At 39.2% G+C, this 18,548-nt stretch overlaps 1 protein-coding gene across 2 annotated transcripts; it reads left to right on the top strand.

Moving 5' to 3' along the window:
• The first annotated feature begins 277 nt into the window (after positions 1-277).
• Positions 278-17,616, top strand: gja9a (gap junction protein alpha 9a). 2 transcript variants are annotated; one of them, XM_043717818.2, is made up of 3 exons: positions 278-1,041; positions 3,427-4,968; positions 12,770-17,616. In XM_043717818.2, the coding sequence occupies exon 2, from the start codon at positions 3,455-3,457 to the stop codon at positions 4,964-4,966; it is 1,512 nt and encodes a 503-aa protein (XP_043573753.2). In that variant the 5' UTR covers positions 278-1,041; positions 3,427-3,454; the 3' UTR covers positions 4,967-4,968; positions 12,770-17,616. The 2 variants fall into 2 exon arrangements, with proteins under 2 accessions (XP_043573753.2, XP_087832997.1); XM_087976871.1 differs by having other exon boundaries at positions 15,790-17,616.
• Positions 17,617-18,548: the final 932 nt, after the last annotated feature.

Consider the following 18,548-nt stretch of genomic DNA (forward strand, 5'->3'; position numbering starts at 1 on the left):
TTATGCTAGTTTTCATATCCTCATGATTTCCAACATTTCTAATAATATCTCCTGAGTTATCCTTCCATTTTACTTGTTTCATAGTCTGCCTTGTACTTAAACCCTCCTGCACACATGCTAACCTGCTGCTTACCTTTTTATTTACCATCATACTTCCTGTCGTTTTCCCTTTCCCTTCCCTTCCGCTCACTAGTTTAAAGTTTAATTTCGCTAGAATGTGATGTAGGCACCATTTCTGAATTCCAAGGACACTCATTGTGCCCAATCAACTTAATTTCTCACTCAGTGATTCTTACCCTATTTAAAACTACTTGTTCTGATGGAGACATTCAGCACTGAATAAGAAACAAAAAAAATCACTGGTCTATTAAACCTGCACAGCCAATTCTTAATTTGTCAGAAGTACATTAAAAAAAGCTAACTATTCTCCTTCCCCTCATAACTAGGCCGGGCAGAAGCATCTTTTTATTAATGGAACAAGAGGTTATTCATTTAACTGTGAAATGGGACATGACCGATTGATTGGTTCCCGTTTTTAAAGCACAAAATTATTGGTGAGCGATTTGTACCCTCTGGAAATATAATTTTAAAAATTTGGTCTTGACAAAACAAGTTTTTTCATCCAGATGATTTAGTTCCAAATGCCTAATTTAATCTTGAAGTCCTTATGTTGCTTTTATCTAAACAGAAGGCATTTCATCTTACTTTTTGTAAAATGTTACAATTTGATTCAATTTTGTACACAGCAGGACAGTAATTCCTCCAGGCATTGCTTTTAATAAGTACAACAATGTTAATTGAGGTTATTGCCCTTGCAGCCACCATGATGTCAGCAAATTGATTTCTCTCTTGCTATAAGTATTACACTGCAGCAGCAGAAATCAATGGCACACACACAAGCACAATTTGGAATTACTTCAACATTGGCTATGTGAACATTCTTTTGTTACCAGCTTGACAATGGATAACTAAACCCGAAGCACAAAAGTAAAATCTACGAGTGAATTCTACAGCTCAGGTGTTTCAATGGATTTAGCACAGGTCAGTTCTCCCTGTTTTGTACTCTGTACTGTGTTTCTGATACACATTGAAAATTGTGATCAACACAGATTTCAAAAGTATTTTTTTATAATGCGGAAGCTCTATAAAATGTTTTAAATGATCAAGCTTGTTTCAGTTATAATTTATTAAAATTGGCTGAAATTCCATTTTAGACAAAAAACAAATAGAATGAGTTAAAACTTATAACAATACGAAGACCAATTCAAATTTAAGAGTTTTGATTGGACAATACAGCATTTGTGATACATTCTCAAATCGTAATAATGTTGGTCATCTGATTACCAAGAAGTGAACATACTGGAATGATCACATTTTTCAGATGTGCAGATGTTTAAATAATAGATTTACTAGAGAGTTTTTTTTAATGTTATTCTTAAATCAGTCCTCCTGGGACAGAAACTGTAGACAAAAAGACCATTTCCAAAAATACCCTGAAGCAGCTATTTGAACAGTGGGCAACTGGTGATTCTATCTCTGATCTTTCTTGTTGTGATCACAAGATTCTGACCCCAACCTTTTCTGTGTCCCTGGCATTCCCAATGCCTGCAACTAATTTTCCCACCATTGTTTCCTATACTCACGACAGATACCCTTCCTAACCTTCCTGGTGCTCTAAATTAAGTTTATTTTCCTAATCCTTCTCATGTCAATGACTGATTCTCTTGCTGTTTCCCCCTTGTTGATTATCTGCCTACTCTTCTTTATAGTTGCTAGTGATTCTCTCTCCACTATTTCTAGGAAAATCTCCAGGGAAGAAGTGGGAAGAACAGAAAATTTTGATCTAATATAGTCATGCTCAAGGCTTGTGTCAATACTGTGCTGTGCTGTTTAAAAGTGTTAAGCTTTAACAAGATGTTCACTTCTTCATATAAATTCTGGTTGGCATCAATATGAAAAACAATTCTTCATCTGGGAGTACTGTGAGAATTTATGCCTTCTCTCAACAGATGCTTCAGACTTTGACTAGCACCTCTGGGATTCCATACAGATCAAGTTAACCAGCCATCTGCCCAAACATAAATAGAAATAAAATCACAAAAGAAACATACTACAGATGCTGAAAATCTGAAATAAAAGCAAGAAATGCTGGAAATACTCAGTAGGTCTGGAAGAATTTGTGCAGAGAGAAAAACAGAGTTCATGTTCAGATCACTGAGCATTCATCAGATTTGGGAAGAGTAAAAAATGAAATAGGTTTTGGGAAAGGGAAGGGGAGGAGTGATGAGACAAAGAATAAAAGATAAAGGCTACAGAGATTAAATGACGAAGGGTTTTATGAGATAAAACCAAAGGAATTGGTGATGATATAAATAAAGAATGAAATGATGTGTCTAGAGGGGTTGTGAAAGGTAGGATCCTGAATGGCTACTATTCAAAAGTAAATTAGAGAAGTTAGATAAAAGATTCCATTCCAGCAACAAACAAAAATTAAATGGGGCAATAATTACGACCAGAATGGCTGAACTCAATATTGAGTGCTCCTCTGAAAGATGAGATCCTGTTCTTCAAGCCTCCTATCAATTTCACTGGGATATGTACAGCAGCAGGCCAAGGTCCAAAAAGGTCAGAGTTGTAGTAAGGTGGGAAGTGAAACTGCCAAGCAGCTCGATGCTCGGTGTCATTCTTGCAGACTGTGAGTGTATGTGTCTGCCTTTAGTTTCCCCAATGTAGAGGTGGTCATGTGGGAACAATCACACTTAGCTGTATTAAACACAACCTCTTTGAAGTTGCAGGGAATGCCACCTGTGTATAAATCTTTGTAGGTAAGAAATCACCATTATTTCAGGCACATGTACCTTCTAATTGTTTCATACACTAGCCTGGTTAATACTGTTCCTTTTGGTTCATCTGACCTGTGGATGAGATTCCTTAATAAAATAACAAATTGAAGTTGATCTTAAGAGCAATTATTATTCAGTGTACATTGGGTGGTATTGGTGAAGATGAGTAAGCTTTTAATTTTAGATTTATTTTCAAATGGTACAATATTTATTGTTAGATGAACTAACAATAGTTCGACAATAGGCAAACTAGAGAATTGGCTGAGAATTCCTGATGAAGGGCTTATGCCCGAAACGTCGATTCTCCTGCTCCTCGGATGCTGCCTGACCTGCTGTGCTTTTCCAGCACCCACTCTCGACTCTGATCTTGAGCATCTGCAGTCCTCACTTTCTCCTAGATCACTGAAGCCCCTCAAACCTACTTTCTCTCTCAATTAAATCATAATTAACCTGTATCTTAACTCCATCTATGCTCCTTGGTTCCATAATATGTAATAGCCTTTCCCAATAGATCTATCGCCCATCAGGTACCTGTTAATTAAACAAACAAGCTGTCTAAAATGACAATGATTTCTGTTGTTAGGACTCCAACCTGAAATGAAGCAGTGAGGATGGGCGACTGGAATTTCCTTGGAGGGATTTTGGAGGAAGTTCATGTCCACTCCACCATTGTTGGGAAAATATGGCTGACAATCCTTTTCATATTCCGCATGCTTGTGCTTGGAGTGGCTGCTGAAGACGTATGGAATGATGAGCAGTCAGAGTTCATCTGCAACACTGAGCAGCCTGGCTGCAGAAACGTCTGTTACGACAAGGCCTTTCCAATCTCTCTCATACGTTACTGGGTTTTGCAGGTCATCTTCGTGTCTTCGCCATCCCTAGTGTACATGGGCCATGCCCTATACAGGCTCAGGGCACTGGAGAAAGAAAGGCAGAAGAAGAAAGTAGAGCTGAAGGGTGAACTGGAGGAGACCGAGACCATGCTGGAAGACAGGCGTAGGTTAGAGCGAGAGTTAAGACAGTTGGAGCGCAGAAAATTAAACAAAGCCCCGCTCAGGGGCTCTCTGCTGCGCACTTACGTCCTGCACATTCTCACCAGGTCTGTGGTGGAGGTTGGATTTATGATGGGTCAGTTTTTGCTCTATGGACTTGAGTTGGACCCTCTGTACAAATGCAAACGGTTGCCCTGCCCCAACATTGTGGACTGCTTTGTGTCCAGACCCACCGAGAAGTCTGTCTTCATGCTCTTCATGTTGTGCATCTCAGCAGTTTCCCTCTTTCTAAACATCCTCGAAATCATTCATCTGGGCTGCAAGAAGACGGGGTTGGGGCTTTTTGGATATTATCCCAAACTGAAGGAGGAGGTGGGTGATATCTTTATCCCCAAGTCACAGAAAAACTCGAGTGCTCAGCGAATCTCTGTCTCGGCAGTGGGACACACACACACCACGGTCCCCAGTGCTCCAGTGGGTTACAGCTTGTTGCTGGAGAAGCCAGCGGAAGCTACAATGTATCCGATATTTACACCCCCCGAGCTCAAACCCATCCTGAATGATCAGAAACAAAGTTACAAAGAAACGCAACATCAGCCTCCTGCAGCCACTCAATGTCATGCAGGCTCGAGCACAGCGTTAAACTGCAGTGAAGGACCCAAAAAGTCCAGCGGATCAGAAGTTCCCAGCCAAAAGGGTGAAGAATGCAATGAGCCCTCAAACGCAGCTTGCCTTCCCGCCCCGAGCCCGCACTCAGCCAGTCAGACCGAGCTGTCCACCGCCGGGACCTTGTACCCGGCTCTTCACAGCGCCCCGTTCCCCGCCGCGATCTCCGCCAGCGCCAGCCGCACGCTCCGCCGAGTCAGCGCCACCTTGAGCTGCGCCGCCGACTCTGAGGCCGGTCACAGGAGGAGGTGCGGCTTCGGTGTGACCAGGGCCCGGACAGCTTCGAAAGGCGACCTCAAAAGGCCCAGCAGACCCGACACTCCCGAGTCAATCTGTGAGTCGAGCTCCGAGTCGAAGCACAGCGGAGACGGCGGCAGTCCGCAGCGGGCTCTCTCCCCCTCCCGGAGAATGTCATTGGCAAGTAACGCCAGCGGCAGGCGTGCTCCCACCGACCTCCAGATATGAGCGTTAGTCTAATTAATACCTTATCTCTGTTAAATATAAGAATACATGTTCGGATCTGAGCAAAATGGGGTTGTTTTGTTCCCAGTTTTCACCTTTAGATCTCCAATGCAGGTATATCCCTCCTTAAATTTGGAGACCAAAACTACATGCAATATTCCAGGTGTGCCCTCACTAAAACATGTATTATTTTGGAAAGACTTCTTTATTCCTGTACTCCGTTTCCCTTGCAACAAAATTCAACATGTCATTTCAAAGTAATATGCTGTCAGTACAACCTGTCATGAAAACATGACCATGAAACATTAACAACAAATAAAGTCTCACATTCCCCAAACAGATTTCCGTTTATTGTATGCAGTGCAAACCAAGACATGTTTCAATGTACATAGACCATCGATCTTATTTTTTTTAAGCGTTAAGGGGCTGAAACCAATATTGCTGGACACCATGAGGATTTAAGAAAGGGGGAATCAGGGATCGGCGATGAGGTAATCGCTTTTAAAAGTCTGTTGATTGTCGCTGAAAGGGAGAGTCAGACGGTTCCATGAGGCTCGAAAGTTTTCTGATCCTGAAAGAGCGGATTAAACTAGGAAAGTGCAAGGTGATGCACCTTGATTGTTGCAAGTTGAACCATCCGATTATATGATGAAACATAGTATTGTTGAATTAAATGATCAGGAACACAAGAAAGAAGAACAATAGTAAACCATGAGTCATAGAGATGTACAACACCGAAACAAACCTTTTGGTCCAACCCGTCCATGCCGACCAGATATCCCAACCCAATCTAGTCCCACCTGCCAGCACCCAGCCCATACCCCTCCAAACCCTTCCTATTCATATACCCAACCAAATGCCTTTTAAGTGTTGCAATCATACTAGCCTCCATCACTTCCTCTGGCAGCTCATTCGATACATGTTTTTCCTGGAGTGTCAGAGGCTGAGAGGTGACCTTATAGAGGTTTATAAAATCATGATGGGCATGGATAGTATAAATAGGCAACGTCTTTTCCCTGGGTGAGGGAGTCCAGAACTAGAGGACATAGGTTTGGGGTGAGAGGGGAAAAAGTGTGAAAAAGTTGCCCCTTAGGTCTCCTTTATATTTTTCCCCTCTCACCCCAAACCTATGTCCTCTAGTTCTGGACTCCCTCACCCCAGGGAAAACACATTGTCTATTTATGCTATCCATGCCCATCATGATTTTATAAACCTCTATAAGGTCACCCCTCAGCCTCTGACACTCCAGGAAAAACAGCCCCAGCCTATTCAAACTCTCCCTCGAGCTCAAATCCTCAAACCCTGGCAACATCCTTGTAAATCTTTTCTGAACCCTTTCAAGTTTCACAACATTCTTCTGATAGGAAGGATATGAGGTTGCTCCACTATTCAGTAGGTTCATCTTGGGCTTCAACTTCACTTTCCTCTTCCCATCCTCTTCCCATTTCCCTTGATTCCTGGAAAGACCAAGAACTTCCCTTAAATGTAGTTGGACCACCCAGAATAGAGAATTCCAAAGTTTTGCAACCTTTTGAGTGAAGTAATTTCTCATCTCCTAAAATGTTAGGTCCTTATCCTGAGATTGTTTCCCTTATATGCAATTGTCCCCCCAGCAGAAACAATCTCCCAGTCTTGACCCTGATAAAGCACTTCAGATTTCCTCTCATTCTTATAGATTCCAGAGGACACAGACCCAATTTAATCAGTCTCTAATCATAGGACATACATGCCAGGGTCTGATCAGGTGAACTCCACTGTATCATCTCCAATGCAAGTATACCCCACCTTAGATTTGGAGACCAAAACTACATACAACATTCCAGGTGTGGTCTCACTAAAACATGTACAATTTTGGAAATACTTCTTTATTCTCTTACTCCAATTCCCTTGCAACAAAAGTCAACATGTCATTTAAAAGTAAAATACTGCAGATGCTTGAGATCTGTAATAAAAACAGAAAGTGCTGGAAAAACTCAGTAGGTCTGCAGACAACTGTGGAGAGAGGAGTAGAGTAATCGTTTCAATTCCAGTATGACTCTTTTCAGAACACCAAAAAAAATATAAATTTCCATTTTTATGGCCAAAAGTAAATAACATCTCATTTCCCCACATTATACTAAATCTGCCAAGGGTCAGTTTGCAATGCACAATGAAGCAAGTTCGATTCCTGCAACCAGCTGAGATCACCATGAAGGACTCTCCTTTTCAACCTGTCTCCCTGCCTGAGACATAGAACCCTTAAAATGGCCACCCAAGTGGACAGGGTTGTTAAGAAAGCATATGGTGAATTGGCTTTCATTAACAGGGGGATTGAGTTTAAGAGTCGTGAGATCTTGTTACAGCTCTATAAAACTTTGGTTAGACCGCACTTGGAATACTGCGTCCAGTTCTGGTCGCCCTATTATAGGAAAGATGTGGATGCTTTGGAGAGGGTTCAGAGGAGGTTTACCAGGATGCTGCCTGGACTGGAGGGCTTATCTTATGAAGAGAGGTTGACTGAGCTCAGACCTTTTTCATTGGAGAAAAGTAGGAAGAGGGGGGACCTAATTGAGGTATACAAGATAATGAGAGGCATAGATAGAGTCGATAGCCAGAGACTATTTCCCAGGGCAGAAATGGCTAACACGAGGGGTCATAGTTTTAAGCTGGATGGAGGAAAGTATAGAGGGGATATCAGAGGCGGGTTCTTTACACAGAGAGTTGTGAGAGCATGGAATGCGTTGCCAGCAGCAGTTGTGGAAGCAAGGTCATTGGGGACATTTAAGAGATTGCTGGACATACATATGGTCACAGAAATTTGAGGGTGCATACATGAGGATCAATGGTCGGCACAACATCGTGGGCTGAAGGGCCTGTTCTATGTTCTATAATGACTCTCAGATTTAAACCACCACTAGTTATCTGTGTCTCTCATGAAAAAGCAGCTCTATAGTCTGATAAGATGTTGTAAATTTAGCTTAATCTGCCATTGATGTGTGACTGCCAGTCAGATTCCATTTAATTTTGCTACTTAACTATTTAAGCAAACTTTTAACAATTTTGCACTGTCAGAGGCTAATTCTTAATCTAAATTTAAAGTTGAGGAAAACATACCAAACCCACCAGGTGAACCAAATTCCTGACTTCACACTCAGCCGATATCATACATAGCCGGTATCATTGACTATCCATACACCCCTTACCTTTGATTCTTTATTATTACAGCACCATTCATTCTGCTATGACATTTCTAACTACTTGGTACATTTATTGTGCATGCTTAAAGATAAAAGCAACAGATTGAGTATATTAAAAAACAAATTAGACAGATAAATGTTGGTAATTTGCATATTGGTGAGAGTACCAAGAAAGAGATTGCTATATATATTTTGCTTTTTACTAATAAGTACCAAGGAGGAAACCATTTGACCCACCATATTTCATCCATTCACAGAGATCCTGCTGTTTGTTTCTTAAATAATTCCAGGGTATTTTCTTCCTTTAACCTTGATGTTTCTTTTACATGTTTACATCTTCTGAGTTTCTTGTACTATCCTACTGAGTATCTTTCTCTTTCACCTTTGATAATTTGTATAAGCCATTTTCTTTTGTAAGTTCATTTCATGCTGTTAATTCATTAGATGCATGTTTGCTTAGTTAAAACTTTTTGTTTTTGCATAGTATTTTGCTTGCATGTTTGAATAGATTTAAAGGTGTTTCACATGGCCTCTACTGAAGTATTACTATTGATTCACCTGTTTAGTTCCCTTATTTCGTGTAATTCATACTTTTAAAGTTGGGAACTCTCCATACCAACTGATAAAACATTCTGTAATATATTCCATGACTATCTTTTACATTATTTAACTACACATTTGAGGCTCAACATTTGTAATGCAATAGATCTTTAACACACGCACACCAGTAATAATCACAAAGGTGTTGAAGCTGTAACATGAGCCATGTTCACTGTTGTTTTTTTAGCTATAACATAAATTGCAAACATTTAGCCAGCAATGTAGATGATAAATCTGAATTCACATCACTTGATATCTAATTACCATAAAACTTATTGGTCAAGAGGATTTAACATAAGTGTAATAACTCAACACAAAAACTGATGCAGTTCTATCTTTAAATTCTGAGAATTATGCTAAATGGTAAGATAATGCAACAAGGATGAAACAGAAATTAAAATACAGCAAGGGAAGAACATTTTAGCAGCTGCTGCTGACTTAACGGTATATCCAAACTTTAGTCTGACAACAGGGTTATTTAATTGTCCAAGTTAAAAGTTGAATAACACATATTTTTGTTATATAATGAACTTATTTCTACAAGGTATAGATTGATTATAAAATTACTCTGCACTAGCTTCTCCTACTTTAACAAAACTGAGCACATCAATCTATTACAATGGACCAGTCTAGTGTTCCAGTATCATACATTGCACACCAACAATAGTCGCATTTATATTATGACTTTAATGTTTTAAAATTTTCTAAGGTGCTTCGCAGGAGAATTATCAAACAAAAGTTCACACTGAGCCACAGATGATGAAAACATACTTGGGAGGCAGGTTTTAAGAAGCTTCTTAAAGGAGTAGCAAAACAAATAGGGAAATCTAGGGAGGGAATTCCAGACAAAACACAAACTACACATCAGTTTCTCCTTTTGTCACCCCATTGAACCTTCTGCTGATGTTCCTAGGACTCTTTATGCAGTTGTAATGGACACCCAACAGGATGAATAAACGATATTTTTGTGGATTTATTTTTCAAAAGGATAAGTGGAAAATACAACCATGTTTCTTTTATTAGTTGAGTGTTCTTAGCTGAGCAGACCCAGACTAATTATTGCTAATTTAACTCACACTTGTCACTGAAGCTACAAAATCATCAAATTTTAACAATTGATTTAAAATATTTCATGTTGAGAACAAAAAGTACCTGAGATGAAGTATAAAATCTGGGTACTGAAATGTTCCCAATATTGTATAAACAAATATTTTAAAGAGCAAATACTTTTTTTATATAAGTAAAGTCTTCTTACAAAAGATTGCTCTGACCATGGTTGTCTTCTTTTCTAAATGCTTGAAACCTGGAGTTAGTCCTAAATATTTATTTAATAGATTTTCCTCAATATGGCACATGTATCCTATTCAAAATGGTAGATTTAATCTGCTCATAATTTCAGTCCTGTCCACTCTTCAGTGGATACTCCTAACTTGGAATGTTGAACTTCTGGGTATCAACTACAGACTCCATGAGTTCCTTCTGTTGAAGTGCATGTATGCTGAAATATCATGGTGACCAGCATGTAATCTGCAGATCCACATTACATCTTAAGAGTTATGGCAGACTATTTAAACAACAGTACGGAGACTTTCATGTACTTTCTCACTCGTTTGTTTTAACAACAATATCTACAAAAACTTGCATTTATAAAGAACCCTTGAAATATAGTATAGATAGAATATAGACAGATGAATGAGTTACAGGGGCTGTTTGGCAGGCAGAAAGAATGGATGAAAAAAGAACAATGCCAACAGGACGAGAGTTGTGTCAGTCACCTTTTAGTTAGTGGAGTAATTGCCAAACTTTAACTAATTTGCTAATTTTTTCCAATCATGTGTTTTCTGTTTAATATGACTATTAAGAGACTTAAGAGTACACAGCCAAATGACTCATGTGCTATTTTGCAATTGTAGAAATCTTTTTAACGAATTGTTTATAATGGTTTTTCCCTTTAATTAAGCCTCCCCCTATTCACAACATTAATCAGAACTGATACTAAACAAAAATGCAGTTTTGTGAGGGAATGTGTCATGGATGAAAGGTACTCATTTGCAGGCATCGTGTATAGTTGGATAATTAGTCATCCACAATACTAGAACCTAAACGTTGCTTGCAGAGTTTTTGGAAAAACAGTGGTGGTGTGGGAGATAAACCATCTGCTACAATGTGATCTGTTCCCCAACAAGACTACAGAGGGCTTTATGAAGCAGGTTAGGCCATGAAATGACACCACTTGTAAATGTACTTAATTGTGACTCAGTAGATCCCCAAAATCAAATTTTCTGTATATGTTTTTGGGTTTTAATATTTTAGTGGTGTAATATACAACATTTCTCCCTCTCACTTCTGGCTTCATCTGTTTTCTGAGATAAAAAATGACACATTGACTGTGTACTGCAGTGAAGACCTTTTGCATGTATTTTTAGATTCTTTTTAGTACATGTAGGAACAACGATGGTGTATACTGCATCTGCAGAGCAGGAGAAGGTTGAATACTATGGGACTGGGTTTGGTGTCCACAGAAACAAGAAACTGAAGCTTCATTAAAATAAGTGAAATACTGCACATTGTACGGTTCTATATATGATGGACAAAGGCAGGAAGCTATGAGCCATCTAATTAGTATACAGACCAACATTCACAATCATTGACTTTCTGTCAAAGTTAGTGAGCTAGTTTGTTAATTAGTTATATACTATTGTAAACACATTCCAAGATGTGCATGATTTTGACCTTTTCTCAACTAATAATGAATTTATTTCATAGCAGCAAGATTTTCTACTTGACTTCATAGCACAGGAAAAAGGGGAATGGCACAGAAAAATGGCATCAAAGCTGATAACCTGCCATGATCCAGAATAGGGGAACAGCCTGAGGGGCTGAATGGCTTACTCCTGCTCTTCTGTTTCATGTAAAACATTATGAATAGATTACTTAAATTTTGAAGAATTTATGCAAACATAAGTTCATTGATGGACTTCAAGTTATTTTCTTTAGTGGGCTCTTAAACTACCTTAAATGATCTCATGAATAGTTGTCTATTGTACATATGGAGATACTTTATGCACATTGTATGGTATAGAGGAGGTGAGTGCAGGAATGAATGGTTCAAACAACTTCCAGGGAACCTTCTGTTTCTTGCTATCTTGTGGTTTTGGAACCAGGAGTTGATCAACAATGAAGTACTTCACTTATATTCACAACTTGCTGTTTTTCAGACTAGGTGAACTGTTTGATGTTGTCTATCTTTCTCCTTCACAACAATCATAATTATTCTTCCCTTTATTAAGACATAACTTTTTAAAGTTGGGATTCAAACATAACTAAAAGTGGATCAAGAGCACATATTCCAAGAGCAATTTAACCTGAAAAATCTTAAATGCAATTATTTATATCTGAGGAGTACTACTAATACTAGTAGCCAGTAGCAGTGGTGGACTCTCCCTCTTTATGGGCATTTAAGCGGGCATTGGATAGGTATATGGAGGATAGTGGGTTAGTATAGGTTAGGTGGGCTTGGATCGGCGCAACATCGAGGGCCAAAGGGCCTGTACTGCGCTGTATTCTTCTATGTTCTAATACTAAGAGTCAGATGTATGTAAATTAGTAGTCCATTCAGTAGGTGGGGGATAAATCATGTTACAGCCATAATTATCAAAGGGAAGTTTTATTTTCTTTTCTTTAGCAACAATATTGAATTAAGTTTTTAAAGAAAATAATATTTAAGCATAATACTTGTTGGTAATAGGATCCTCAAACAGTAATGATTAGACATTATTTATCTGATAGAAGGATGAAATACAACTATATGTTAAATATATTGGCTGGGATTTTATATTTCAGCACTCCTGTTGTGTGTTGAGAGTAGATACTTTGCAATTTTGACACCAAGCTCTGCAGTCTATGGCTGCACCATGTTTTTGCTGGTAAAATATGGGAATTGATTCCTGTTGTTTCTGACAGATTATTGTTAATATTGCTTATTTCCTATGGTATGACTGTTTTTATCTTTCCTTTTTTTCCCTTTCAGATCACTGTACTTCAGCTTTTAACCATTATGAAAAAACAGAGTCAGTAACCAAAGGCTTTAGAAACTACTGAAAATTTTATACTTGAACTGGAAAGATTATCACATTCTCTCCAACCACTGGGAACACTGCAGGCCCTGTATTTAATATGCTGAGAATAGACAGATCTTACTACGCTGCATTGCTAGTTAGGAGCAATATCCTTAACAAATTATACAGTGACATTTGCAAGTAAGGAAATTACCACTGTCACTTGAATAACATGAACGTTTCAAAAAGTAGTTCCGATCAACTATATTCCAAATTTCAATTTGGATTCTAGGAAGTTCTTAGGCTTACTCCTGGTTGTAGAGGGTTGATATAACATTGCTATTGTTACAAAGATCTATCAGTGGTATGGCGCCAGTGAAGTGAGCTATGCTGCAAAGAGAAGTGAACAGTAGATATTGTCCCAAGTTATGTCATTTGTTGGATTTCATTGCCTAGCCTACTTTCAGAAAAGTGCTAATCATCTGAAAAACAATTTCCCACAAAAATCATAAAACATGAGTGATGGTGTTGAGAGGCACAAGCAGAGGTATCAGAACTGATTGTCACAGGAAATGTTAAATAACAGTGTGGATTGCAGCAGTTCAAAAAGGCAGTTCACCACCATCTTCTCAAGTGCAACAAGGGCTAGGCGATAAATGCTGATCCAGACAATGACATGACTAAATAAAAAAAACAAGAGTGAATAGTCCTCTTTTAATCTGCAATCATCAGCCTCCTTCTCAAAAACAAAACAAAAACTTCACCACACTGCCTTCACAGACTGCCATTGTTCTCCAAATTCCCTTTTACACGATCCTAAAATTATAAACATTTAATGTAATAAATCTATTATAAAACCCCAATCATGTGCAATTCCATTTTGAATTCCATCAATCAGGTTCTATCAAGCCAGAGGTGGGAAATGTATCTTATCAAAGTCACAAATACAATCTGAGTTACTGTGACAAAAGATAATCTATCCCTCCTCAAGCTTCTTGACCCGTCTGCCACCTTATGATCCTCAACCAACACCTTTCCACTGTCTTCCAGCTGAGTGCTCTTCTTACTTCTCTTCCTGTTTCTACTCTTATCCAACTAATCTCAATGAGAGAATCACCTGCAACGACCTCTTGGCATGCCCCATCCATTCCATTAGATTGCTACTTCTGGAATCCCCCAAGAATCAATTCTTGGTTCCGATCTACAAATTTCTCTTTGCCAACATTATTTGAAAACATAATGCCAAGTTACACAAGTATGTTGATGACACCGGTCTCAACATCATCACTATCTCCGAAACACCTCCAAATGTCTCTAATCTATCACACAGCTTGTTCAATATCTAGTACTGGATGCTCAGAAATTCACTCTGAATAAATATTGGCAAGACCAATGCAATTTCTTTCAGTCCCTTCTCCGAACTCCATTCCTTCACTACCAAATTCATTTATTATGACCCTAGCTAATGGTAGTACTGGACATCAGATCCCAGAAGGAAACCTGGCTTGACAAATAATATGTTTAATTTTTGCAGTTGTTTACCATTGTAATTAGTGACCAAAACATATATACCCTAGGCTACAGATATTCTTTAACAACAGAACATAAGTATATTACATAAAGAAGAAAGCAATGTATAAAGACAGCTAGAAATACCTTAACATAACCAGCAAAGCAAAATGTTAACCCATTCACCTACACTATCTTCTTAGAAATATTCAGTTCCAGAGACATTTCACTCCTTTCTTAACTCTAAGCTTTTCCTTAACTGAAGAATGGTGCCAGGGTTGAAGGGTTTGAGACATAGGGAGAGGCTGAATAGACTTGGGCTATTTTCCCTGGACCATTGGAGGCTGAGGGGTGACCTTGTAGAGGTTTATAAAATCATGAGGGGCCTGGATAAATAGACAATGTTTTTTTTCCTGGGTTGAGGGAGTTCAAAAGTAGAGGTCAAAGGTGAGAGGGGAAAGATTTAAAAAGGACCTAAGGGGCAACCTTTTCACGCAGAGGTTGGTGCATGTATGGAATGAGCTGCCAGAGGAAGTGGTGGAGCATTTAAAAGGCATCTGGATGGGTATATGAACAGGAAAGGTTTGGAGGATCTGGGCCTAATGGTGCCAAAGGGGACTAGATTTATTTAGATATCTGGTTGGCACGGACGAGTTGGATCGAGGGTCTGTTTCCATGCTGTTCATCTCTATGACTCACTGGTTTTATGATGTCTCCATACTTTTTTTCCTTGGACTGCAGAGACATTTAACAATTTCTTTTTGGGTCCATTGGAATGAACATCTCCTAGTTCTAATGGTCTAAAACTTTTCAGTTCGAACAACTTTAAGATTTCAGTCCATACTCTGCTGGCTTGGAAACTCCACAGACTACTTTAGCTATGATGATTGGTTTCCCTAATCTAAAAGCTGATTTTCCTGTTAGGAGAAATGTTCTCCCTTCAGAACTGAACTGACTCTTTAGAACAGTGACCTTGAACATTCCGTTCTGAAGTCAAAACTTAAACTTGTGTATTTCTGGTCAGTGTAAAATCAGCAGATCAACATTCCATTCATTAACACTTCTGGGACTCTGCTGGACTTTATTCCAGTTACATGCTTTTTTGGAATTGATGTAGATATGTCATTGTTTCAAGTGACTTTCTGATAGTTTTTGTAAAAACTATCTTAACAGAACTCCCACATCCACTTGCCACTATTTTAAAGTCCAAATCCCATTACAATATATACATGTCATGCACCATACAGCACAATTCCTTTTCCTGGATACAGACTATTCATAACCTTCATGTCATTTTTTTCTCTACCGGGAGATGAGCCTCCAACCACAAATCCATGCAATCAGAAAAACATTTTATTTCTGCCTTTGTAACTTTGCCCATGGGTGTTCCGTTGATTTGTTTGTATATCTGGTTGTTGAATGTGAAGTGTGTTGTGTACAAGGTATTCGCCAAAAACGGATACCCGCGCAATTTCATCAACAGATGCCTAAGAGAAAGACAACGGAACGAGGACATGCCGCAACCCAAAGGACTAGCCACACTACCATACATCAGGAGCATTTCAGAACTGACAGCCAGACTACTGCGACCACTAGGACTTATAACCGCACACAAACCAACAGCCACACTCAGACAACAACTCACTAGAACGAAGGACTCGATACCCAGCATGAGCAAAACTAATGTAGTGTACAAAATCCCATGCAAGGACTGCACAAAACACTATATAGGACAAACAGGAAGACAGCTAACGATCCGCATCCATGAACATCAACTAGCCACGAAACGCCACGACCAGCTATCCTTAGTAGCCACACACGCAGACGACAAGCAACACGAATTCGACTGGGACAACACTACCATTATAGGGCAAGCCAAACAAAGAACAGCCAGGGAATTCCTAGAAGCATGGCACTCATCCACAAACTCCATCAACAAACACATTGACCTGGACCCAATATACCGGCCACTACAGTGGACAGCTGAAACTGACAACCAGACGCGGCAGGGACAGGCCACTATAAATGCCGGAGGAAAGACCACAGAAGCGCTTCACAGGAGGCTCCCAAGCACTGAGGATGTCACCTGGACAGGGGACGAAACGTTTGCAACAAAAATTTCCAGCTCGGCGAACAGAACCACAGCAATGAGCACCCGAGCTACAAATCTTCACCCAAACTTTGACCATTACTAAAATATTTAAATATTGGTGTCACATTCTGGGAGCAGGTTAGCTGCATGACAATGTTGAAGATTGGTTGTGTTTAGGTTTATGATTATTTTTATTATGGTTTGGGGTGAGGCATTAGAATTTTTTCCAAAATGTTTGGTCACTGATGTGTATAATTGATTCTATTTGCAATTACTGGAACAAGCATTCAGAGGCAAACAGGGCAGCACATTAATTATCTGGAAATACACAGCAGTCGGGATATCATCTGTGAAGACAGAGACGGAGTTAACATTTCAGGTTGATGAACTTTCATTGGTTCTATTGAAGGTTTATCGATGTTAAACACACCCACAGTCCAAAGCTGTGCAGATTAGGTGGATTGGCCATGCTAACTTGCCCAGTCGTGTCCATGGATGTGCATTTACGTGGGTTAGCCATGGTTAATGCAGAGTTACAGGAATAGAGGAGGGACTGTATCTGGGTGGGATGCTCTTTCAGAGGGTTGGTGCAGATTCAATGGGCCAACTGGCCTCTTTCTGCACTGTTTGGATTCTATGAATTGATTAGCTCTGTTTTTCCTTCCACAGATGCTGCCTCACCTTCTGAGTAATTCCAGCATTTTTTAAATTTTTGTTACAGATTTCTAGCATCTGTAGTATTTTGCCTTTATAAATATTCTCTGTCCTGCTCAAATTATGAAACATTAGCAGCAGTTTGAAGTATGGTATACCCAACACCCAACTTCCTGGTAAGTAACTTCCAACAGGTAGAAGAAACATGCAGATTAAGATCAGAGAAATAAAAAGACTTGATGGATGTTCTCAGCTGTAATTGGACAGCATTCACTTAGATTTCAGCTAATAGCATCCTCAGCATTCTGCAAAGTGCTCTTTTGAATTTTCAGTCATGAACCTTAGTTTTTAATATAATAAAATTACAATCATGCTAAATTTGTTTCTCTTGAAAAAGTAAATTGTCTCTTGTAAAAATTTTATGTAAAGTGTCTTTGTGTAATATTATAAGATATTTGGAAAGAGTCACTTGCTTTAAGAAAAGGGTCTAAAATTAACATTGTATCTTAAAAGTTAAAGTTAGAATCTGTACTTTGCTGCTATTAAATAACTGTAAAAAACCTACAGCTGAGAAGTTTTAATTCCTTGCTACATTAAACTGCTATGAAGCAGTAAGATCTGTCTGTGCTTAAAATAAATTGTCAAAATGTTTCTTTCTGACAATACTTTAAAAAAACTTTCAGCCAACTTTTGTCTCCTCTCCCTACTTGTTCACCAGTTCTAACTGACTTTACCACAGCATTATCTGTGAAGAGAGATTGAATGTACACCACAGTGCAATTTGTCTGTAATATATTTATATTGATTAGATTACATTACATTACAGTGTGGAAACAGGCCCTTCGGCCCAACAAGTCCACACCGACCCGCCAAAGCGCAACCCACCCATAGCCCTACATTTACCCCTTACCTAACACTATGGGCAATTTAGCATGGCCAATTAACCTGACCTGCACATCTTTGTACTGTGGGAGGAAACCGGAGCACCTGGAGGAAACCCACGCAGACACGGGGAGAACGTGCAAACTCCACACAGTCAGTCGCCTGAGTCAGGAATTGAACCCGGGTCTCTGGCGCTGTGAGGCAGCACTGTGCCACCGTGCCGCCCACAAATGTAGAAATTTAGAAACAAATATAGTACTGACCTCAAACTACTTTTGTTTGGATAATCATTGTGATCTTCTATTGCAGGTTTTATGATTATCAATTAAATAACCAGATGGAATTCATTGCTTAAGTAGTTGCCAACTTTATCCTAATTGTTAACAGAGGAGCTACACAGTCACAGTTTTATTAATGAAGCTGAAAGTGCTAGACAAACAATGAAAAATGGTGTTGGACTTCAGTTAGGCATTTTCATAGGTAGCTACTGTAATTGATCAAATACCATCTGTGTGTGAACGTGAACATATCTAGGAACTGTCTCCAAAATTCCTTGTGATTACAGTTGTTGATTCCTCAGTATTTTGAATACAAATTGTGGGAATTTTACAACA

This window comes from Chiloscyllium plagiosum, unplaced genomic scaffold (genome assembly GCF_037043375.1).
Source record: "Chiloscyllium plagiosum isolate Xiang-an unplaced genomic scaffold, Cpla_swu_hap1 HiC_scaffold_30, whole genome shotgun sequence".
NCBI lineage: Eukaryota > Metazoa > Chordata > Chondrichthyes > Orectolobiformes > Hemiscylliidae > Chiloscyllium > Chiloscyllium plagiosum.

What these genes read in the sequence shown, in the direction of transcription:
- gja9a (XM_043717818.2), top strand. Translation starts at nt 3,455, where the DNA reads ATGGGCGACTGGAATTTCCTTGGAGGGATTTTGGAGGAAGTTCATGTC.